This window comes from Lepidochelys kempii, chromosome 3 (genome assembly GCF_965140285.1).
Source record: "Lepidochelys kempii isolate rLepKem1 chromosome 3, rLepKem1.hap1, whole genome shotgun sequence".
Classification (NCBI taxonomy): domain Eukaryota; kingdom Metazoa; phylum Chordata; order Testudines; family Cheloniidae; genus Lepidochelys; species Lepidochelys kempii.
Window position 1 is genome coordinate 118,530,831 of NC_136382.1, and position 24,712 is coordinate 118,555,542.

Consider the following 24,712-nt stretch of genomic DNA (forward strand, 5'->3'; position numbering starts at 1 on the left):
GATGGAAGAAATCAACCTTGCTAGTGCCTCTCAGAGAGGTAGATTTACTACAGCGATGGAAAAAACCCTTTTGTCGCTGTGGTAAGTGTATACACCTGCAGGAGCACAGCTGCAACTGTGCCACTGTAGTGTTTGTTTCTAGTGTGTAGACATACCCTCAGGAGACAGAGTTTTGGGGGAGGGGGTAGAGAGAATGTACCCATTTTACCACTTCATTGTGCTAAGATATTAAACCATACTTCCTATACAAAGAATAGAAAATATTGCTAAATTCCATGGCTGGGTTAAAGTACCACAGCACAGTAAGCATTAAATGTTTTTAAATTAACACTAATGTAATTCATCAGGGCTCAAAGTAAAGTAAAATTTCAATCCCTAATCTCACTCTAAGGATGAGAAGTTCTTGTAAAAAAAAAAAAATCCATTTTTCAAATTTTAGAATAGTTACACTCTCTTTTCAGGCTGATTTCCCCTGGGTTTCTTGGTTTCCATCTGAGAATGTTATTTTCTTTAAACCACATTTTAGAAGTTTGAAGTTTAACTGTTTGTTGGCAAATAATTTTTGATAGTCTTCAGTTTAATACCTGCAACTTGATATGCCATTAATGCTCAGTGAGGGCAAACAGCCTTGCCTACTTAGCAGAAAAGATATATTTTTAAAGTGATGAAGGTATTCATCAAAACATTAACCAAATATAACATTCACAAGAAGGTTAATATCAAAATGGATATCAAACATGAGTTAGCTTTCAGGTGAATGACCTTTTATATGAAATATCTTTCTTTGCAGTTTTACATTCAGGAGAGGAAGGAAACTGACCCAGTGATTACTACTTTAAATACCAGTTCCAATAATGCTCCTTAACTTTCATTTTTTCATGTATTCATCTGTTCTATAAATTGTTCTGTAAATCTTCAGATCTACATGTGAGATTGCATGCTCAGTAGAAATGTTGCTTGTTAAAAATACTTGTTTCTTTAATGGCTACATTAGCGGATGATCTACAGTATGCTTTCATTTCCCTACCTCTGATGAAGTGTTTGTTTTGAGTTAAGAAAGATCAAGATCCTTTTACCAAGGCTAGTTTATCTGAATGGAATGTTGTGTTTTTTATTTGTTAGAGCTGTGTGCAGGGAGTCAATACTTATTGATTCTGTTCTCAGCTTCATCACTAATGCATCTTGTGAACTTGGGCATTTCACTTAATTTCTGTGCCTCAGTTTACTTAACCTCTGTTATCTGGGTAAAATATTATAATTCCTGCCTGAGATTGGTAGTTTATACTTAATTGTTTGTAAAGCACTTTCAAATTATTGGATGCAGAATGCAATGTCTTGCAAGGTATTGTCATTTTAAATTTATGTAATCTCTCTCTTGACAGTCTGCAGTACTACTCTTTGGGTTGGTCAAGTAGACAAGAAGGCCACACAGCAAGATTTAACTAATTTGTTCGAAGAATTTGGACAAATAGAATCTATTAACGTAAGTGAGCACAGTGTCCTAAATTTTAAAACTCTTTTTTGCATATTACCAATTTAGGAAAGTTTATGCTGTATGATACATTTGCCAGATCCACAATAATGTGTACATAATATGTAGGAAAACATGACAGATGTGATGCATGTTGCATTTAAGAAAATAAGATGTGTGAGCTGAATTGTCTGTTAGAAAAAGAAGTTTTCTTGTAGTTTATAGGCCAAATTTTTCAAAAATGAGTGCCTCTGGTTAGATTCATAAGTCTTATTTAACCATCTAAATATATAGTTAGGAACTTACCTTTAGGGATCCATTTTTACAAACCTTGGCCATAATCCTTACCTGTGTATTTCTATTGTATTACAGTTGGCATTTGAACAACTAAGGAAAGGCGCTCTACGTAGTCAAATGGGTGTGCTTCTTCCCTCAGATTATTCATGGGAACTGTTGTTTTGATTGTTACAGTGAAATATGCTATAAGAGAGGAATTTGTTTTGTTTTTTAAAAAGAATCACAAATATTAGTTACGATACGCACATTATAGTACAATATTAGGAAAAATTAATGACAAACACACCTGGACTGCTACTCCAGTAACTGCTTCAAACCATAACATTTTCAGTTGCCTGTCAGACACATGCTATTTCTTAACGTAACAAAATCATTTATTTCATAAAAAATAAAATGTTCCATTTTGTCACTCACTTTAAAATGTAGTTCTTTTTCGAGTCATTGTTTACAGAGATTCTACTCTTGATATGCATACTCCCCAGGCCCATGAGATTGAATCATTTGAATAGCAGTGTGCATTGGTGCTGTGCCTGTGCGCACCTCCAGGTGAATGGGCAACTGCTTGTTTGTCACTGAGAGTGGAATCTGTGGATAAGTACTCAAAGAAGAAAGGATGCTTACTTCCTCCACAGTAACTGTGGTTCTTTGAGATGTGTTGTCCACACATATTCCATGGCCTGTCCTCCTTCCCTTCCAATCAGTCCTATTCTCATGTGGTGCTTACTGGCAAATGAACTGAGTTTGGGATACAGCTGCTCTGCCCCTTATACCTTCAGCTATGGGAAGAGGGAGGTGGCCAGAATGGTGGCATGGCCTCAGTACACACAGCTATTCAGAAGACTCCAGTCTTGTGCAGGTGGGGCACATACACAGTGGTTTTTGAAGATGTGGTGTTCACACAGATTCCACAGTTAATGTAGGGTATGTAACCATTTTTTGTACTCTGAAAAGTCTCTGTAAAATCAACATCTTATTTAACACATCTGCTCCCTGTGAGAGTGTTCAGTCAGATCAGATTACTTTAGTGCTGACAGTAAGTTTGGTTTTTAGTTCTGCCAGTCTTGCAGAACCAACACCATTCCAGGAGAGCAAACTGGGTTCTTTCTGGCTTCAAGAAAAGAATTGTTTAAAAAGCTCCAGTTTCAGGACCACGTATACTGTCCCATTCTTTACAGGTAATTTCCTTATTTGCCCCTGAATGCAGTAGAGTGACACAGGAGTAGCTGAGGGTAGCATTTGCCCTGCAGAATCTTAAATACAGGTGCAGAAACAAAAGAAGCACTGTTTGTATTTCAGATCCCAGGTTTAGTTAGCAGTTAAGAAAAATATCTTCTAAGCTGAGCGAATTTGAGATGGAAATAATGACAGCAATAACCATGGAATCCCACAGTGCCATTTTTATAGTCACCTTTCAGAGTAGAACTACACTTGAAGTAGTTCGTGCAAAGCAATTTCAGCCATTTCCCCACCCCCTTCTTCCAAATTGGAGCACCGACACTCTTACATCTTATAAAAATTAATCTTTTAAAACAGCAGAATTCAAATCAGCCATTTAAAAAATATTCTGTTGCTCTGTGTAGTACTATTTAGTTGTTAAACAACATCCAAAAACTTTTTATATTTATAACTTATGACCAAAACTTTTGGCCACAACTATATAATAAATTATCACTGAGATGCCATCCCTCCAGCATCATAGTGAAAGCTATAATTAATATGGCAAAACAGATTATTTTGCAACTCCCTAAGTTTGGATGCTCAGAAGTCTAAAATGTTTTTCTTTTTGACTATCAACTTCTGTGCTTAGCCTGTATGGGGAAAAATAATTGTATGGGAATCTTAAGAAAATTTAATTCAGTTGTTTGAATTTGGTGAGTATATAACAGTACTTTTGCCATTTAAAAAGATAAATTAACCACACATTTGAAACATTGATTATAGCACAAAATTAAATTTACAAATTTCCATGTTTGTATTGTAAATAATGGTTAATGAATAGTGCTTTTCATTGGATTAGGGTAAATAATAAACTATCGAAAAATTGCTTTTGAACATGCTCAGTATGAGTGAGAGAACTGTTCAGACTTTGTCTCCCATCTTGAGAAATGCAGGAATGCTGTTTTTCAGGCAGCGCTGCTGGGACATTTTCCAAGATGGATAATAGTTATTTTACCAGTGTGTTTGCATGCGTGTTCACACAAAAACCCTAGTCATTTAATTTTGATGTGAACTACAAAACCTAATTGAGACCGTATAAATACTAACATGAAGCAGAGGTTTTGGTGGGGGGGTTGTTTGTTGGTTTGTTTGTTCATTAAGAAAACTAAACACAAAATGGACTATTAAGGCTTTACAGTTAAAACAGAAGTCAAGTAATGGGAAAATTACAGTTACTACAATCTTAATATGTCAATGCACCTAAGCCATCTGTATTTTATACTGTACATTTAATATGAGGAACTAAGAATAGAAAATATACCATTGAATTTAGTCAAGTTAATACTCTAGGAACGTTGGACTAGATCCTGGCTGGTGCTAAGAACCCTTTGTCATACTTTTGGATTGCAGTGGACTATATAGCTGGTTTAACAAGCCATGTGAAGATTCCTTGGCATAGAGAAATCCCTGGCTGGCTGACCCAGAAGCTTCAGAGCCCAGATGAGTGGGTGTGTTTTGCTACTGTGGTCCTCAGTTAACGCAGTGGTCCTTTGGAAGTCATTATCTCAGGGGTTCTCAAATCCTTTTTTTGCTGGGAGCCCTTTGAAAATATTTCACACTGTAAACCCAATCCCCCCCCTCCCCCAATATACCATGCCACCCTTACTTCTGTACTGCTGCTGGCGGCAGCGCTTCATTCAGGCCTGGACACCACGCCTGGCCAGCGGCCTCTCTTCTTCCAACCCCCCTACAATAGTCTTGTGACCCTCTTTTGGGCCCTTGTGACCCCCAGTTTAAGAAATGCTGTATTATCGGGTCTTCTCTCACTTGCATTTGGCAGAACTGGCCCCCAGCCATCACCAGGTTAGGAACAATTCACTCCTTTATTCCTCACCACCAGAGCTGTGCCAAGTGAATTTCAGCCAGAACAAAGGAGTTGGGTCCATTAACATTTGCATTTTTTCACTCTTTTGCCACCTTAACATTGCGTTAAAGTAGTTTTTATATTTATCCATCTTTCTGCAGTTGAATAAATGTGAAGAGGGCTGTTATCAATATTAATAAAGGGTGTTGTCTATTGTTGATATGTCATTTTAAATTGTAAATACGATGTCTTACATCTATTTGCATTTCTCAGAAATGCTGTAAATTTCCGCTTTCTTGATGAGAAGTAACTTGGAATTGTGTTACAAATACATCTTCATGACAGTTCTTCTGCTCCTGTACCTCTTAAAGTACAGAGCTATCACCCTTTACATTGGTTTTAAGAAATGTTAACTTGAGTGTTTTACAAAAAATTAGAATTCACTGACACATGAAGACATTGTCTAAACAAGTGTTAATTGCTATAATAAGATATATTTCTTTTTCATAGATGATTCCTCCAAGAGGTTGTGCATATGTCTGCATGGTTCATAGACAAGATGCATATCGTGCTCTTCAGAAACTTAGTTCTGGATCCTACAAAATTGGATCTAAAATTATTAAGGTAAGCCACATTTTGTTCAGTAACATAGCCCAACTTAAAGTACAGCAGTATTTTTATTATGATGGTTTAATTGTGTACTTTGAAAAATAATGTCAAGTATCGGGGTAGCCGTGTTAGTCTGTATCCACAAAAACAACAAGGAGTCCTGTGGCACCTTAAAGACTAACAGATTTATTTGAGCATAAGCGTTCGTGGGTAAAAACCCCACTTCTCCATGCATCTGAAGGAGAGGGGTTTTTACCCACGAAAGCTTATGCTCAAATAAATCTGTTAGTCTTTAAAGTGCCGCCGGACTCCTTGAAAAGCAATGAATTTTCTATACTATGAGTCTGATCAAGGTGTACAATATAGAGCACGAGAAGGAGGCAAAATAACTTCTGTTTGTAAGAGGTAGAATGGAAAATTTTCTTATAAAATGTGTATTTGGGCAGGAAGTGAGGAAGACCTTAAAAATAAAATGATAAACCTGCTGTTTAGGGAATACTTTGAGTACTTAAACACAAACATAATTTCAAGCTTGTATGTAGTCCCATTGACTTCAGTGAGGACTGTGTGTTGAAAGTTAAGCTTGTGCTTAAGTGTTTGGCTTGTTTGAGGTGTCTGTCACTACTTTACTCTGAGACCCTTGGATAAGTCTTTTCAGCTCTGAGGTGCTATTTCCCCATTTGTAAATTAGAAATAATATTTAACACAGTTCTTAAAGTTCACTGTAACCAAAGAGCTAAAAGATCTTCCAAGTGGCTGCTGCTATTAGATGTTGAGTACGTGCCCTAGTGCTTGGTACATACAATAAATGTACAGTGGAGATCAATCCTGCACTGACGAGGTGAAGTGGATAACTGAAGTGTTTTAATTCAGCTACATCATCTGATTGGATTTTATTTTCAGATTGCTTGGGCTTTAAATAAAGGTGTGAAAACAGAGTACAAGCAATTTTGGGATGTGGATCTTGGAGTTTCATATATACCTTGGGAAAAAGTAAAATTGGATGATCTGGATGGCTTTGCTGAAGGAGGCATGATTGACCAGGAGACTGTAAATACAGGTATGGATACTTACATGTAACTTTTATTAAGTAAAAATTATGTTTATTTTCTTTATTCCTTAAATTAATTTTCAAAAGTTGCGTATTTATGGTATACATGTTCTTTTTTGCATTTGTTAGTATTAATTTCCTGTGTACAGTTCTGATGGCACTGAGATCAGAAATCCAGAAATTTGGAGTGCCTCTATAGTATGTTTGAGTCAACATCTGATGATAACACTGCAAGTCAGCATAACACTATGTCAGCATTCAGATCAATGGAGTTAAGCGAGACAATAAATATTAATATTTTTAAAAGTGGCTTCTGATTTTCTACGTTCAGTCACTAAATACATGTGCAAATATTAGTGCATGCAAAATCTGAGACCTGGTTGTGCTCCTTTTGAAAAATCAAGTCTTTAGATTGTCGTATGTAAAAGTAAAATGATGGAAGAGACTGATCTGGATATTCCTTTATTGTTTAAAACTTTCTGTTGAGACTGTCAGTATTATTGAGCTTCCTCTTTCCAACCTCCAGAGATTGGTTTATAATCTGTTTTGTATCACAGGGCTTGTCTACACGGTCCCACAGTTCAGACCGTGGGAGTATGAATTGCACACTTCTCCCCTGTGTGCACGCTGCAGGAGCTAACTAAAAGGCATCTAGTTCATGTAATGTGAACTAGGTATCTTTTAGTTCACACTGGCACCATCCACACAGGGGAGTTGCAGTTCACACCCCATAGTCCAAATTGTGGAGCTGTGTAGACATAGCCTTCGATATTGACAAGGGATGTTTAAGTATATAAATTCCAGTCTTTTTAACTCTGTCAGCATAATTTAAATCAATATTGAAAATTAAATCCAACACCTTGCGTTTAGAATGCCAACTTCATTTTCTCTTCGGCTGGTGGAGGTGGGATTTTTTTTGTTGTTAAGCACCCTATGTGACCATGTGTCAGACTAGTCACTCAGTAATATAGACATATTGTAAATATAAATGACAATACATAAGGGGCTGCTATATTCTTTACAGGTCATGAATCATTTATAAAGTGACAGTCAACTTAATTTTTTTAAATCAGCATTAAAAAAAATCAGTTTCTGATATAGTAACATTCAAATTGCATATCTAGAATTTTTGTTTTTCCTTTTCCATTCACTCTAAAAAAAAGTTATGGGATTTCTGTGTTCTCTTGCTGATGTTTGACGGTCTTTCTGCCAAGAGGGGAACTCTGTGTGCCTGTATTTATATAATTTTATTTTTCACCCCTCAGCTTCTTTCAGTTACAGTAAGCTTGGCTGTTACTTGTAACTTTCAGACCAAAATATGATTTTTCAAGTTGATGATGGTTTTTGTAAATGTGGAAATGGAAATAGAACATTTAAACTCATTGTCTACAAAATAAATATATATATTTTTTTTTATTTAGAATGGGAAACTGTGAGGAGCTCAGAGGCTGTTAAAGAAAATATCCAAACTACTCAGAGTACAACTGTCGATAAGAATACAGCTGTTACAACACAGACAGAAGCTTATACTCAATCTGTAACTATGCTACAGGTTGGTATTGAGTGTGGTTTCTGGAGAGAGAGATTTAATTTTTGGTTAATATGGATACATTCAAATGCTAAGTTAGAATAAATAGCAGAGATAAAATAAAATATCAATCCTCCTTGTTCTATATTTATCTTTAAAATAAGAAAGCTAATTATTTCATTCAGCAAAGCTCTTAAACTTCTGCTTGACTCTAAGATCATGCCTGTTTTGCTGAATCCAGGATTAAATATTGGTGATAGGATAAATGTTATAAAACTGAAATAGCAATTAGTTGTTTAAAAGAAGAAGATTGAAATGTGGGAGCTACTAAAGCATCCTTTTTTAGGAGCACCAGCACAATGACCCCTTTTTGCCTGGAACCACTTCTGCTTGACTTTAGTTACTTTTTACATTTGTTTCCTCTTTCTTTCATATTAATCTGAGAATAAATGAGTTATTTTTTTCCTGCACTTTTGGTCAGTCTTAGTATTGATTTAGGGCCTTGTTGAACATTTTTGTTAAATGGAATTTGGTAGGAACAATCTAAGGCTTAATACAGTTTGAATTATTCTGCCTCTAAAAAGGATTTTCTCTGCTTTAATAAACAGATGAATAAGGTTTGTTTCTTTTTTGAAAGCTGGAGGTACTGTATTATAACTTCTTTAGTCTTTCAGGAGTGTGCAATACCAAAGATGTTGGTCAAGAATTGATTGAAATGCTCACAGTCAAAATTATTTAGTGTTTAGATTAAAATTTACTTTTCTGTAGTGTCATTATAAACAAAACTTAGTAAAAATAAAGTTGTTGCTGATTTTTTTTTCTTTCTTGCATTGATGCAAGGTTGCTAATTTACATGGCTGCTCCTGAGGATTGAGCTTTTGGAATTAATAATTTTTGTTAATGTTAAAGTAGTTTATTGGAGCCTCAGAATGAAGATTAACTTTTTTAGTCTATTTCCAGGACTAACGTCCCTTTAACACAATTTATGTATTGTCTTCCATTTTCTGTCACAAGAATTATGCTTAGTTTCTTATTTCAACCACCTTGCGCTATATTGTATTCTGTTGTATTTCTAATACGTTTCTGCCTTCCTTACTGTTGTTTTACATTTCCCATTGAATCAAGAAGGCAGACATACTGTTAATACTTGAGCATGCTCTTCCTGTTTTGAAGTAATTATATTCTCAGCTAATAAATTCAGGCCTGAGAGCCAAGTTTTTCTTTGAGTAGTGTCCCTATGGGTGCTCCATTCTAGGTGCACTTGCGCCCCATGTGCCTTAGATCAGACATTTTAGGAAGCCGTGTCTTTTCAGCCTGCACATGCACCCCCCCGGAGCCTTATGCGGTGCACCGAGGCTATATAGCCTTGTTCTCAACCATCTCAGCCTGCAATGGAGCCTCAGCAGCATCCAAATAGATCTTACCTCAACTGTATTTTGTTCTTATTAGTTCGTTTTAGTTCTTAGTTTCTTTTGTGTGAGGTAGCTGTAGTAATTTTATAGTTTCAGACAAAGAATCTTTTAAAAAAACCCAAAACTTGACTTTATACTTTTAGGATAAGGACTGTTGTCCTTTACCTATTTTTCTTTGTTTTTCCCCCTTACGGGAACTTATGCCCAGTTCTCCCGGGTCTCTCTGGATGCTGGTTTTCAGAGGAAAGTTCAAAATACAGTTGAGGACCTTCCTTTTGATGGATCAAAGTTGTTTGTGGGAAAAAATGATGAATCTCTGCATCCCTTAAAAGACGCTAGAGCCGCCTTGCACTCTCTCGGAATTTGTACCCCTGCACGTAAAAGAAAGTTCAGTAAGTCCCAGACAGCACAGAGATCTTGTCCTACCTAGTTTCCCACCTCCCAGAGATATTACAGACCCCAGCATAAAAGACAATAGTTTCAGAAGAAGAGACCAGCTACTTCTCAAGCACTGACCTCCCAACCCACAACTTCAAAATATCAGTTTTGATGGGCTGGTCAAGGTGCTGAGTTACCATCTCCACTCTTACTGCTGCAACAATCTGCATGCCTCCCTCACTTCAGCCATCGCCTTTCTCATTTCCATCAGAACTGGGAACATACCTCTATGGATAAGTGGGTGTTGGAGATCATGTCTCCATCTACTTTACCTCCCTCCCCCCACCCTACATCCCACCTTCAGGAATCCCTCTCATGAGCACCTTTTGCAACAGGAAATTGACTCTCTTCTGAATCTGGGTGCTGTAGTACCTCTGTGCAACACAGGAATGGGATTTTATTCCAGGCATCTCCTGATTCAAAAAAAAAAAAACCAGCAGTTGGAGACCTATTCTAGATCTAAGCTTATTCAATATATTCATAAAGATTCAGACATTCAAAATGGTAACTCTTGCAGCAATAATTCCATCATTGGACCAAGGGGATTGGTTCTTGGTCCTCGACTTTCAAGATGTTTACTTCCCTGAAGCGATCAACTCCTCCCACAGAAGGTTCTTTTGCCTCATTCTGTGTCAAGAGACTTTCAATACACAGTGCTTCTGTTCAGTCTCTTCTCTGCACCCAGAGTGTTCTCAGAAGTTCTTTTTATCTTGGCAGACAAGGAACTCTATTTCCCATACCTCAGCAGTTGTGACACTACACATGCGCTGCCTCCTGGGGTGGCTCAGAACTGTTTGTTTGCCAAGCAAACACAGTTAAAGAAAATTATTCTCCATGCCTCCAGTAGTTTTTAAAAAAAGACAGCAAACCCTGAGATGCCGCTCTCCTTTGGTGGAGTCCAGACCTTCTGTATGCATTTATCCCAACTCCCTGGATATCCAAGGTGTTATGCAAGATAAGGAAAACCAAAACAAAGTTATTCTTATAGTTCTGAGATGGCTGAGACAAACATGGTTTCCTTACCTCACGCAGCTGGCTCTTTGTCAACCGATCGCTCTCCGGACCATCTGTTCTCTCAGGATGCCAGTCAAATCCATCACCCCAAACTCAGGGTTCTTTGGCTTAAGGCATGGCTGATAGATGGTTTGCAGGGTTAGAAACAGTGTATTCTGAGGACGTAAAGAGAGTGCTATTACATAGCAGGAAACAATGTACTTGTGGCAAACGTGCCAAAAAGTTGATGAAATTCAAAGACTGGTGTGACCTAAAACATCTTTCACCTAAGTCCTCTCAGTTATCATTTGTACTAGATTACATTTTAGAGCTAAAAATGACAGGGTTATTTTTAAGCTCCATAAAAGTGTATTTGGCAGTTATTACGGCCTTCCATCATATGGTAGAGGGTTTTTTCATCTTTGCTTATCCTACAACAAGGAGGTTTCTCAGAGGACTGGACAGCCTCTTCCCACTAATCAGATGCCCTACGCTGTTATGGAACCTTAACTTGGTACTCAGATGTCAAACGAGGCCTCCCTTTGAAACTATGGACATCTGCTCCTTTCAATACCTGTCTATGAAAACTGCATTTCTAGTAGCCGTTTTGTGTGCTCGAACAGGGAGTGAGATAGGGGCATACTTCACAGCCTTCTTTAAGACTAAGGCCACGCTTCGACTACATTCCTGCCAAAGGTATCTCTTTGGACTTTCACATAAATCAGCCTATAAATCTTTTAGTTTTCTTCCCTAAACCACACCAGGATATAGGATATGTGACACTACATACACGCGAGGTCTGGAGGACATTAGTCTTTTACTGAGACAGGACTATGCCCTTTAGGAAATCTCCTAGATTTTCTCTCCATTGCAGACAGAACTAAGGAATCTCCAGTTTCCAAGTAAAGATTCTCTAGATGGGTATTTGGCTGCATTACCTACTGCTGTCAGTCTCATGATGTTCAGCCTCCCTGTAGAGTACTAACTCACTCCCATGAGATGCCTCTCTACTTTAGTAGGCTTTAAGAATGTTCCTGTCGTGGAAATATGTAGAGCCGTGATTTGAGAGCTTATTCGTATATTTTCTGAACACTACACAGTCACTCATACTTCAGCGTCTGATGCCATATTTGGGTCTACTGTTTTATCTTCAATCTTAGACTTTTCTCCTAAACCCCACCCCTCTGTAGAGGTTACTGCTCGATAGTCATCTAGAGTGGAGCACTTACAGGGATACTACTTGCAGAAGAAGAGATTACTCACCCTGTGTAGTAACTGTGTGGTTCTTCAACATGTGTTTCCCCTATGGGTGGTCCACTATCCACCCTCTTCCCCTCTGTTTCAGAGTTCTTTATGGCATTCTCTGCGGTAGAGAAGGAACTGAGTGCGGTTCACCTATGCAGCTCTATATAGTCTCAGTGCAGGGCACAAGGCTGTGGGGGACTCATGAGTAGGCCAAATGGACACTGCTACCTAAAATCTCTGATCTGAGGCACATTGGGTGCAAGCGCGTCTAGAGTAGAGCACCCATAGGGGCACATCTTGAAGAACCACAGTACATGCACAGGATTATTAGCCCACTAAATCATTTTCTTTTTTGAAGCACTGTCAAGTTAACGCAAAAAAGAAAAGGAGTACTTGTGGCACCTTCTCATTATCAGGTTATCATTTTTCTACTGAAATATTTAAATACTTTAATTTTTAAATGAAAGGTGATGGGGTTGTAAAACAAAAACCAAAATAGGTTCTCAATTGCTGAAAGACACAGCATTAGAAAAAAATAATGAAGCTCCTTTTAAATCCTTCCTTCTCCACACAACCTATCACCTGTTCTTTCCTTTCTCCCTTCCCTCTCTGTCCTTTCCCCACTGTCTTCCTTTCCTACAAGTTATCAAAGCTCTAGTTCCTAAATTAAGTACAATATATAAATATGTATTTTTATACCATTTCTTTAAAGCAGAATAAGAAGGGATACGATGGCATTCTCCCAGTGTGCATTCAAATGTCTTAGATATTCTTGCTGACCTGTAGTGAGGCATGGGGCCTAAATGTTAATTTTAGGGCTAAATTCTGCATTTAGCTATGTTTGCAGGGTTCTATCAATGTAATTTCGACAGAATTTAGCCCTACAGAATCTTTTGCAGATAATGTTAGATCAGGGATCTCAATCTCAAATCACCACGAGGGCCACATGAGGACTAGCACATGGGGCTGCATCACTGACACCTTTTCATATAAAGGTACAAAGCGCCCCCCCTTACCCCCCCCCCCAAAAGTGATAAAGTGCTGGCAGCGGGAAGTGCCTGGAGGTAGGCAGAGGAGCGGGGACGCGGCACGCTGTGTGGGAGAAGGGGCAGCGGGTGAGGAGAGCTTGGTGGCTGCAGGAAATAACTTGGGAGGGGGGGGACTTGGCGGGCTGCAGCAAATAACTCGGGCTGCGTGTTTGAGACCGCTGTTTTAGATGAAACCAGTTAGTGTGACTTTCAGTTCCTGAGCTGAATTTGCAGGGATAGCAGTTAGAAAAACAATTTTATTTGTAAATGGGACAAATTTGATATGAAAATCAAAACATAATAAACTTTAGTGCTATTATGCTATTTTTAGTCACCTTTCAGAGGAAAACTGCCTTCATCCCAGCTTTATCTGGCAACTTCTATAATACAGTTTAGTTTTTGATATAAAATTCTATAGGATATTAGAGAAATTAGGTATAATATAAAATTTAAATTTAAGATTTTAGTTAAAACACAAATAATGCCTTACTGTGAATACATTATTTTCCATATTAAATTTATAAAACCCTCAATTTTTTATTTACCTGCAGCTGCTGCAGAAATTCCAGTGTACTACCCCAAAGTGCCAAGTAATTCATCATGCTTGCGACAGCATAAGTAGAACCTTGATTATAATTACTGCTTTCAGTTAACAAGAATTTCAATCAAATCATTTTATTCCTTTTTCAGAGTCATTGAATAATGTAAAAGTTGAAGTTTTTGTTTTGTTTTTCCTTCCCATGAAAAAAAGATTCCGGTAGCTCCAGCTGTGCCTGCTGTTAGTTTAGTTCCACCAGCATTTCCTGTCACAATGTCTGTCCCACCTCCTGGCTATAGTTCAATTCCACCACCTCCCTTCTTGCGGGCAAGTTTCAACCCTTCACAACCACCTCCTGGTAAGTTACCATTTTAAGTGATTGTATAATAAGGATATCCATGCTAACTGAGTGTCTTAAACATATGTTATGTGCTAGGACTATTTCTGACTCTAAGATTCAGGGCAGAAGACTTAGTTAAAACTTCACATTTTCAGTCTAGTTTTAAAAATCAAACTCTTTATTTTGTTGTTTCATTTTACAGTGTTTCTTCAACTGGAAAATTTGATTGTTAGGTGAAACTTTAATTGTTCCTTAGAGTATTGCTGGTATAAATGACAACTTAAAGAGGTACATCCTCTGTGTTAAAGTTGGAGCCCTCTGGAAAGCAGTAACCATTGCTGATTATCTTCCTACACCGCTAATACTTGCCGGTTTGCAGTGGGACATTCTTCTCCTGATTAGTGCAGATTAGTGAGGTTTTACTGTTCTTATTACTGAGGTTTTATTAAAGTTGGCCATATTATTAAATTATTTCTGATTGTTCATACAGGTTTTATGCCTCCCCCGGTTCCACCAGTCCCACCGCCTGTTGTTCCACCGCCTGTTGTTCCACAGGTAGTCCCAACATGTAAGTTGGCTTGTCTTTTTTCCCTAAAAGAATACTAATTTTGTATTAATGGAAGTCTAGCTGTTTGATGTCCTCATTCTTACTCAAGGTGGATTGATATAAATCAGCAAGCAGGAAACTTTTATTTAAATAATCAGTATTAATCTTGTTTTGCATTTGTACTTTTTAGTTACTTTGTTAAAGAAAAGTTGATTCTCATTGGTTGATAACCATTAAAACATGTTTATTTGCAACTAAACATAGCCTTTATATTAAATTTGGTTCTTTTTGTTAACCAGGAAGATACACTAGATCAGCACACATTTATTGAAGCAATTACATAGCTTAATTTGCGTTTATTTAGATTCTTAATCTTTACATTTTTTATTATGTTAGAAAATGGTGACTGATGCATTTCTTACTTGCTAAATTATTTTTTTATTTGTGATTTGTGTCATGCTCTATTTGTAAATGCAAATTCAATTAAAAATGTACAAAAACAACATTTTAAAATAATTTTTTTAGTAAATAAAGTCACCTAAAATATGCTGGGTACATAAGAAAAAAAAGTTTTTATCACAAAATATATCAGAACATGTTTTAAATTTAAAACAAGCTGATTTATTAAACCAAGTATTATCTCTAGTTAGTGAATTGAACTGATAGTTTCTGGTCAACATTGTACTTCAGAATTATAGAACAAGTAGATCTCATCCTCTCACACCTAGTTTTCATTTATAGATTGGAAGAAGAAAACAAGCTTTCCTGCATTTTCAACTCCCAGGTGGTTTCTTAAGTTTGAGTGAACTAGTCATTGAATTGAACTAGTGGAATGAACTGAAATGAAGAAAATATTCTCTCTGCATCTGCAGAGGAGGATACTGCCATGAAAAACTGGTGTAGCACTTCAGCAAACTGTGGTTCCAGATGCATAGCCAGTAGTGACTTCCCAAAATTCAGTGGTTCAACTTCCTTTAACCCTCCACAGCAAACATGTACTGTTCAGTATTATTGTTTTAATTTACTATAATGATTTTAATAGAGTATGGTAAGTTTAGGCCTCAACATAGATTGTCATGATTTCAAATGCAATTTTAAATAGATTTTTTGACTTAAATACAGGGTTTTTTAAAATAAACCTAATTTTTAAATTTAAAAATAAAAATCATTGATTTTTATCTACCCTGTTCTTAATTAAGTAATAGTATGCAAATTAGGGTAGATACCGCGTTCTAGGGGGTATTCATATGCTGTTTTCATCAATGTATTGAGAACAAGTTTATAGCGCATAGTTTATAGTGCACTTTATAGTTTATAGTGCATAGTTTAGTTGGTCTAATAATATTCACAAACAGTATATTTAATATTTTCTCAGGAGTCATTGAAAAAATTATTTGCAAATTGATGTTTAATTGGGAGTTGTATAGATGATCAAATAATATTCATTAAGCAATTTAGTTCTGTATTTTTCTTTCAATCACTGAATTTATTATTTATTATTTTCATTATTCAATCTTTTCAAGTTGACTACATTCAATGGTTCGAACATTAAAGCCCGTTGAAACCAGTGTTGTTTGCTTCTGTATTTATTCATAATCCACGCGCACTACTTAAGAGTGAAGCATTGGGAAGCCTATATTTAAGGATTACAAATGTTTTTTGAAAAACAATTTATTCCAAAGTGAACAGTATTGTTGTTTTTGATGACCATATTTGATTATATGCTCTAACAATAAAGCATCTGCCAAACTAAATTGGCAAGAAATACTGAGATGTGTTTTTTGTTTTGTGTTTTTTCCCCTACAGCTCTAGTGCAGCCTCCTCTTTCCATTACTCAAGAGACAATGAAAGATGTTCCTTTTGGTAGCCTTGTTTTACCAGTTGGCACTGTTTCTAGCAGTCTAGCCACTCCAACATTATCAGCGGGAAGTGTTTTTAACCCTCTTCCAAGCAACAAACCAGAGTCGGAAGAAAAAGGATCACATCTTGCAGACGTTCAGATTTCTTCCAGTGAAAACAACAGATCTGGTAAGAAATGTCTGTACCCTACATATTTTGCCACATATAAATTGACTTCGTAAATACAAGTTTTTAAGTTAACCCATGTGTATTGTGTTAACTCATCCTAATGTAGGACGTTTTAGGTTAAATATGGTCCTGGATTTGGGATTTAATCTGTGACATAGTGTGCTGATAATGAGCTCTTTTAGCATCTCTTGATCACTGTTTTCCAGTAGGTCACGTCTTCAGTGGACAAGAAATTTCTCTCGCACATCTGTGTGCATATAGGCTAGAGAAGTAAAGCTGGGCCAGGGGGTGTAGTTAAGAGTATTTAAAATAAATCCTTTAAATTTTACTGAAAGTGGAATGGGACAGGAACTTGTAGTTAAGTTAAGTACATGGTTTTAAGCATTCATTCAAACATGTTCATGTTTTTCTTGTGTATGCTTGGTGAGCATGTAGTTTTTCCTACCCCTTAAAAGCTTCTGCTCAATCTTTACTGTGTAAAGACATCGGTTTCAGTGATTTAATGCCCAGTCATCACCATTGTGACTAAAAAATCTGCGTTCATAACTCAAAACTATTACAAATATTTAAATAAGTAAATATTCCAACTATGTATATATTAACTGAAATAATGGATTAAAATATTATTTGTATTGTAAACTGTTTAGTGTTATGTTGACTTTCCAGACTACTAAATATTTTTATTGTGTTTCAGTTCAAAATGATGTCTCAAGCAGCTCCGGGCTTCCGGGAGGAGTACAGCCACCTGGTGTCTCAAGCAGCTCTGGTCGTGCGGGAGGAGTGCAGCCACCTGGTGTCTCAAGCAGCTCCGGTCGTGCGGGAGGAGTGCAGCCACCCGGTGTCTCAAGCAGCTCCGCACTTGCAGGAGGAGTGCAGCCACCCGGTGTCTCAAGCAGCTCCGCGCTTACGGGAGGAGTGCACCCACCTGGTGTCTCAAGCAGCTCCACACTTGCGGGAGGAGTGCAGCCACCTGGTGTCTCAAGCAGCTGTGGACTTATGGCGGGAGTGCCGCCACCGAACGTCTCAAGCAGCTCTGGACTTATGGCGGGAGTGCCGCCACCGAACGTCTCAAGCAGCTCTGGACTTATGGCGGGAATGCCGCCACCGAACGTCTCAAGCAGCTCTGGACTTTTGGCGGGAATGCCGCCACCGAACGTCTCAAGCAGCTCTGGACTTTTGGCGGGAATGCCGCCACCGAACGTCTCAAGCAGCTCTGGGCTTTTGGCGGGTGTGCCGCCACCCAATGTCTCAAGCAGCTCTGGGCTTCTAATAGTGCCACCACCCAATGTCTCAAGTAGTTCTGGACTTCTGGGGATGCAGCATCCGGTGGGGGTTCAAAACATACCCCATTTAAATATTAGTAGTCAAAGGATGCCTGGAATGCCTCTCTTAGATCTCCGTCCAGGACTAATACCCCAGTCACCTGGACCAAGATTTCCATTAATACAGCCTGGAATGCCACCACAGCGTAATATCCCTCCTCCAACACTCCTTGACCCATCCCTTCATCCACCACCGAGAGGTCCTTTTCCTCCTCCAGGAGATCTTTTTAACCAAACAGAGAGACCTTTTGGAACACCTGGAAGACAAAACGTTGATAGCATTTCTAATCCAGAAAAAAGGTTACCACTTGGAGGTGATAGCATTCAACAGGAAGGAGACCGAGACTATCGCTTTCCACCAGTGGAAAACAGAGAGACTCTTAATAGGCCATCCCCAGTCGATGTCAGGGATTCTATTGGACGGCCACCAGTAGATCCAAGAGAGGGTCTAGGAAGACCTCCAATAGATGGAAGAGAACATTTTGCAAGGCCACATATAGATATGAGAGAGAATTTTGGAAGACCAGGTGTGGATAATATTGGTCGAAGAGAGCATTTTGGTTTCAATTCAGAAAAGCATTGGGGACAGAGAGGAGATTATGATGAAAGAGAACACAATGTTTTTCCTATCTATGGTGGTCCTAAAAGCTTCCATGAAGATAGAGAGAGGTTTCGGCATGTAAATTACAGATTTGAAACTAGAAGTGGTCCCAGCTGGAACAGAGGATTTGAACAAGATGCTCACAGAGATTTTGATGACCGTAGAAGACCCTGGGAAAGACAGAGGGATAGGGATGACAGAGATTTTAATTTTTGCAGAGAAATAAATGGAAACAGATTTGGAAGAGACAGAATGCAGAACAACTGGATCCCTCCTCCACATCCAAGGGTTTTTGAATATTTTGAAGGGGCCACTTCACAGCGCAAAGCTGATAATATACCCCAGGTAAATGGTGAAAATACAGAGACAGAAAGTCAGCCACCAAATGTGCAAGTGCAGAATGATCCAGAACTTTATGAAAAACTAGCATCTTCAAGTGAGATAAACAAAGAGAAGAGTGACACAGAAGCTGATATAGAAAGTGAACCAGTGGTAGAAAGCACAGAAACTGAGGGGACATAATCATCACTCAGTAGGTAAAAGATACCTTTTGTAAAGTTGTCATCTCTCTGTAATAGATAAATGGCTGACTGGACCTTAGCAGTTCACTTTTGTCTGCCAGAATTAAGTTAATCTGATGTTCATGTTCATCTTTCACTTAAATAACTGTACAACTGACTTGTATAGAACATTGTTCTTAATTTGAACATGGTAGGTAAACATTTTTTATTTCTCTGATAAAACACAGACTTGCCCCCAGTTGCTTTTAATGTCACAATTATAAATAACAGCTTGTCAAACAAAGACTTCCTATGGAAGAAAATGGAATTTTTTTAGATACTACCATTAGGTTGGCTGTGGAAATTGTTATACTTGAAAGCAGGTGCTGGTGTATCTTGTCCATGTTTTTAGGCTGCTGCAGAATTTTAAACATAGACAAAGCTGTGATATTTTATGTTCCTGAGATTTGGCAAAAAAAAAAAAAAAAAAAAGAGAGAGAGAGAGAGAAAGAAAGAAAAAGAAATAGCCCTGGTCATTTAAGGAGCATAATACAGAGATTAAAAGTGATTTTGTAAAATCCGCACTATAGTCTCTGTTTCCTCTAAAGTAAGTGTCTGTGATTTGTTCCTCGTACTGCAGTGGGTTAAAAAAAAAAGTACATTTTAATGTTGGGTGCATTTTGTTTTTAGATGCCAATAAAGCATATTTGTTTGATAACAGTGTTCTAGGTATTGTATTTTTTTTTTTAAAAAAAACCTACAAGCTATGAAAACCTGGATCAGCTATGGTATATGCTTTAGCTACTTGTTGCAAAAGGTTTATATTACTCTTGTAAGACCAATGCAACAATTATATGTGCTAGAAAGAAGCATATGCTTTTATATTGAAAATCATGCAGTCACATTAGTTTATGTATATAACATGTATGTAAATATTTGTGTAAACTGTAAGTAGATATCGCTATTTCTGTGTGTGCCTGTGTGTGCGCACAGAACAATGAAGACAGGTTAATAAAACTGAAATGAAATTAGGGTATAAAAATAAGTCTTTCGCCTTCTTGAGGTAGCAAGATATTTAGAGGTGTTAATTTGATTAAATAAATCAAATTTACATTTATTTGCTCACTCATAGGTACTGTTCTTACTACTTTTAGAAGGTGGAATGGACATGATATACTGTAAAGATATACAGTAGGATTTTAGCTTACTTTTTAAAAAATGTAGATATGCATGAAGCCAAAATTGAAGTAAATGTTTACCTTATCTTATTTTGTAATATATTTGGTGTTCTGGATAGATAGTGGTAGTATTAAAGTACTTTGTGGTTATTTGTTTGCAGTGAACCTCTGAAGTCCAGAATTGTTGCATGAAAAGTATAAAGCTGTTGTTGGTTTTTCTTTTAAAAAAAAAAAAAAATCTACGTGTGAATAGAAATGAAGTGGGGGCTTTGTGCTTTGGAGGCTTAATACCGAAATAGAACTTCTGAGTAAAATGTTGAGATGAATTGGCCTCCTAAGTAATACAGTAGCATTACTCTCTTTTGTTTCACCTGTTTTGCTTCTTGCGTGTGTTTTTTTTTTTTTTTTTTTAACCAGAGGTGGAAGATTTGGTGATATAGTAATGGAAGATTTTCAGCTTGTCCCACTTGCAGTACAGTTATTCCTCTCCCCTTCCAAAAAATCTGTTGTTAAAATTCACTGAGTCCAAAAGCATCCTCTGATTAAGTTTTGAGAGAGAATTTTCTCTCTCAGTAAGTTCTGAGAGTCGATAATGATATTTCTGTAAAATGGAAAATATTTAATTCAGGGAAATCTGAGTTGAACTTTACTATTAAAGAATACTAATTTATCGGTAGTTTGTATTGTGTTAAAAAAATTTTCCCAAGGATATGAAGTGTGAGGATGTCACTTGGGAGTTCGGCTGTAGTGCATAAGGATACATCTGGACTTACAGAGAAGTTATATGTGATCCTTTTTTGTGGTGACCTGGTTCTGTTTCTTAATTATTAGGATTTTTTATTTTAAAAGCCCCCAAAATTGCTTTCATAAATGAAAATACCGCTTTTAAAAGCTTTGATATGAATCATTTTGCACCTACAGTGCAAGTAGTAATAATATTTAGTACTAGGAAGCAGTGAGATTCAGGTGCATTAAATAAGCAATAACATGTAACAGGACCATGCTGATATACTGGATTCCAGACAGGTTTTACAACGTTTAGGGCAAAAATACTTTCAAATGCAGACTGTGCAGGTCAAGGAACTTGATCAGTGTTGTGCCTATCAGCCTGCCAATAATTTGCTAATCAGGCATGCATGACTTAGGATGACTGAACATAAAATAGCTGTATAGTATTTTTTTAAGTTACTCCTTTCTTTCAGTTTGATAGTGTTTTGACATTTTTAAGTTAATAGTTGTACATGAAAAAGCTTATTCTCATTGATTTTCCAAATGTTCATAACAAAATGCAAATATTTCCAGTAGCTTTGCTTTCACCATTGTGTTTTACACAATGAAACAAAAAACAAGATAGAAAAGTTAATCTTCCTTGTTTTTTCTTAAATTGAGATTTGCAGTATGTTTATTGTTTGTAATAGGATGGTGCAGGAAAATCATCACATGGTGAGAGAGATTAAATAATTCAGTTGGCAATGCTGTAAACCAGATCACATTGCCATTTCCTTGTGCATGTTTGTTGGGTCAGGCAAAACATTTTGACACTCTGCAATGTATATTCATTAGATGAAGAGCACTGTGTTAATATTTTAATCTGTTATGTAAATGTCTTTTAAATTTTAATAAATTGGCTACTGTATTTAGTGTAGTTGTACACTGTACTATTACAGTTTCCAACAGCTATTCAATTCTTGTGTAGAATAAAACTTTATTGTACAGAAAAGTAGTCTTTAGCTGCATCATGTTTCCAGTTAGAACTTTTTTTTCAGACCTTCTAATTTTAGTAGTCCCTAAGCATAGAAAAATAGCCCCAGGAGGAAAGCATTCAGAAACAGGGAAAGGGTCTGAATCCCATATTTATTAGCAATTAAAGATAGCGAGTTGTAGCTGTTTAATCTTGTCCCTGAAAAATTTTGTCTTTGAACGTTCTCAAGAAAAAGGTTATCCTCTTACAAGAAGAGAATATTCTACACTTCTGAGCTGTTTTTGACAGTGAAGATATTTGCCACATTCCAACAATTAAAGAACCTGACGCATGAGTCTGTTTACATTTTTATTTGCATAAATAACACAGAAATATGCATGTTTTATAGTTTGAAAGAAGTCAGACAATTTTAATGAACAGGAAAGATTAAAATTTACATATACACATTTAGTTGAAAACTGTACTCATATCAGTTAAGACATGCAAAATGTTACCTTTTTGGACATTCTGTGTCACTCCATCTTGCATTGTGATCTCTATGAGTAGACTGCTGTGACCATGTCATTCACAGTGTAGGATCGTGGCCTTTATTTGTTATGGTGAGGTCATGTCTATATTGAGACTATTTTTTGCAAGCCTTAACATGCAGTTATATTAAGCTTTTATTTGTGCTGTGGGACATTATTAGACAAATTAAATGTATAAGACCAGATTCTGATATCCTTCAGTAAATCTGCAAAAAAAACCTATTAATTCAAATGGTTCTGTTCGTGAAGTCAGGTACTATTTGGTATGAGTATTGGTCCCATAATTTAGTCTATAATGCATAGGGTGGGCATCCCATGTAAGTATCTTTAAAAGATTTTGAGATAGCCTGTAGAGGAAATTCACAACATAATGCTTCTGATAGACGTCGCAGTAAGTTCATCTATCCCCTTAGATGATCAAATTTGAAAGTATACAGAGGTTCCAAATGTCTGTAAAGATTTTAATTCATTTTCTGGATTTTAATTCCACTGGGCCTCATGTATTTCACTCACTTCATCTTTAGAGCTGCAAAAATTAGATGCTAAATTTCCTACATTCACATTTCGATTAACATATTTAGAAATAACCAATAGTGATAGTAACCTTTTTTCCTTGCTATAATAATTAAAGCTAGAAATGAATGTATTTCATTTAGTAAACCTGATCAGTTTTTAAAATGAGGCAGTGTGTATTTTTTGATTTTTTTTTTTTTTAGTGTAGATAATAATGAGGAAGGATTTTTTGCTTTCCTGGTTAAAATTGTCATAGTTGATTTTTTTTTAGTTGTACATCAATTGCTTTTTTCAAACACATACAAGGAGTTCTCTGGACGTATGCAAATAGGAATATACCAAAATGTAATCTATTTCTTGCATGCTGATTATTTTCAGACTTGTGTTAAGTATACCATTATTGAAGAGTGACACACCTTGCCTTTATGACCTTTCTGTTTTTAAATCCGTCTCTTGATGATTCAATACCTGTGACATATCCTGTTTTAAATTTTTTGCTTTGCTTTAAAATATGAAAATGTTTAACCAAACAGGAGTGTCAACAGCATCCTTCTGTTTAGTATTCTATAACTACATTCTGTTCCATCTCCAGTAGAATAATAGAAGCCTGTTACTGGGAACTGAATGGTGGCTGAGAAAATACCTGATTGACAGAATTGTCTTAATCATAACCATTTGCTCCTCTATCTAAAAAAGGAAAAAGGAAGTTTGATCCAGATGGTGTTCATTTTTTATAGGTTTAGCTATATGCTGTACAAATTATGCAGTGCTTTTGACACTTGATAACAAATTTTTTTGTTATTCATTTTAAAGTTTAGCCATGAAGTTTTACAGTGAAGAAAATGTCCAGTAGCGCTTCTAAAAAGTTGAAGAAAACTCATAACATCTTTTTAAACAACTGACCTCCAATAAAAGAGAATCTGCTTTGAATTGGGTTTTTAGGTGATGATGGGCAGGCTTGTTCAGATTTTTTAAAGCAGTTATTTTGAGGTCAGTAGACTATAAAATTTGATTTGCCTTAAAATTGTACCCTTTTGTACTCCACCTGCGTAAGTGGGCCTGGTGAAGAAAAGTTACTAAGCTGAAAAATCGCACTCTTACCATCTTTTAGAGGCAATAGTGTCAAAGATTAGAAGGGGGGAGGTTTGATATATGCACTAATTAAACAGATATTAATTTGTTACGCAACTTAAGGTTTCTTCAGTTTGCTTTAAAGTAGTTAAAATACATACTTTACTGATATAATTGACATTATAAAAATCTTCATTGGTTTGCTAACTTTCATGATTTACAGAATAAATTTTAAAAATTGGGGGATTAATTTAACTTTCCAACTTTTTTCTCATTATACTATCAGATAAAATCATATTTGTGTACTTAGTTATATAGGAAGAAATTTGTAGATAATCTCAGTCAAACACTTCTTTTGTACTTGTTCTGTCAATATTGCTTTTTTCTTCTATACTTATTTTTTCCTGTACCTATGTCTACAGCATAACACATATAATGAGGGTTAACACTACTGTATATCTGATGTTTTACCAATTTTTCCACATGCTGCTACTCAGAGGAATTTAACCTCTTTATGAAACTAGAGCAAGTCATACAGGTGCAAGACTGCCTAATCTGGGTGCAGCACATCTGCATTGGGGTTGCAACAGTGTAGTTATATTGATATAGCTACACCAGTGCAAAAATTTCTAATATGGACAAGTCCTTAACTGGTGAAGGAGTGTCAGCAAAAACAGATTTATTAATTCAGGCCTGGATTAGTAAGACATGGAAGCAGCAGACTTTGTGTCTGAGTATAGTTTCCCAGTTG

At 36.7% G+C, this 24,712-nt stretch overlaps 1 protein-coding gene across 2 annotated transcripts in view; it reads left to right on the top strand.

Moving 5' to 3' along the window:
• The window catches only part of SCAF8 (SR-related CTD associated factor 8), a 135,833-nt gene that overhangs the window by 64,656 nt on the left and 46,465 nt on the right, over positions 1-24,712 (top strand). The window contains exons 13-20 of one of the 2 annotated variants that reach the window (XM_073337718.2): positions 1,383-1,483; positions 5,301-5,414; positions 6,303-6,459; positions 7,872-8,002; positions 13,846-13,990; positions 14,463-14,540; positions 16,326-16,547; positions 17,242-21,765. In XM_073337718.2, the coding sequence (XP_073193819.2) occupies positions 1,383-1,483; positions 5,301-5,414; positions 6,303-6,459; positions 7,872-8,002; positions 13,846-13,990; positions 14,463-14,540; positions 16,326-16,547; positions 17,242-18,992 (2,699 nt within the window). In that variant the 3' untranslated portion in view covers positions 18,993-21,765. Of the gene's footprint in view, positions 1-1,382; positions 1,484-5,300; positions 5,415-6,302; positions 6,460-7,871; positions 8,003-13,845; positions 13,991-14,462; positions 14,541-16,325; positions 16,548-17,241; positions 21,766-24,712 lie in introns of those variants that run through there. The other variant, XM_073337716.2, reaches the window with a different exon arrangement.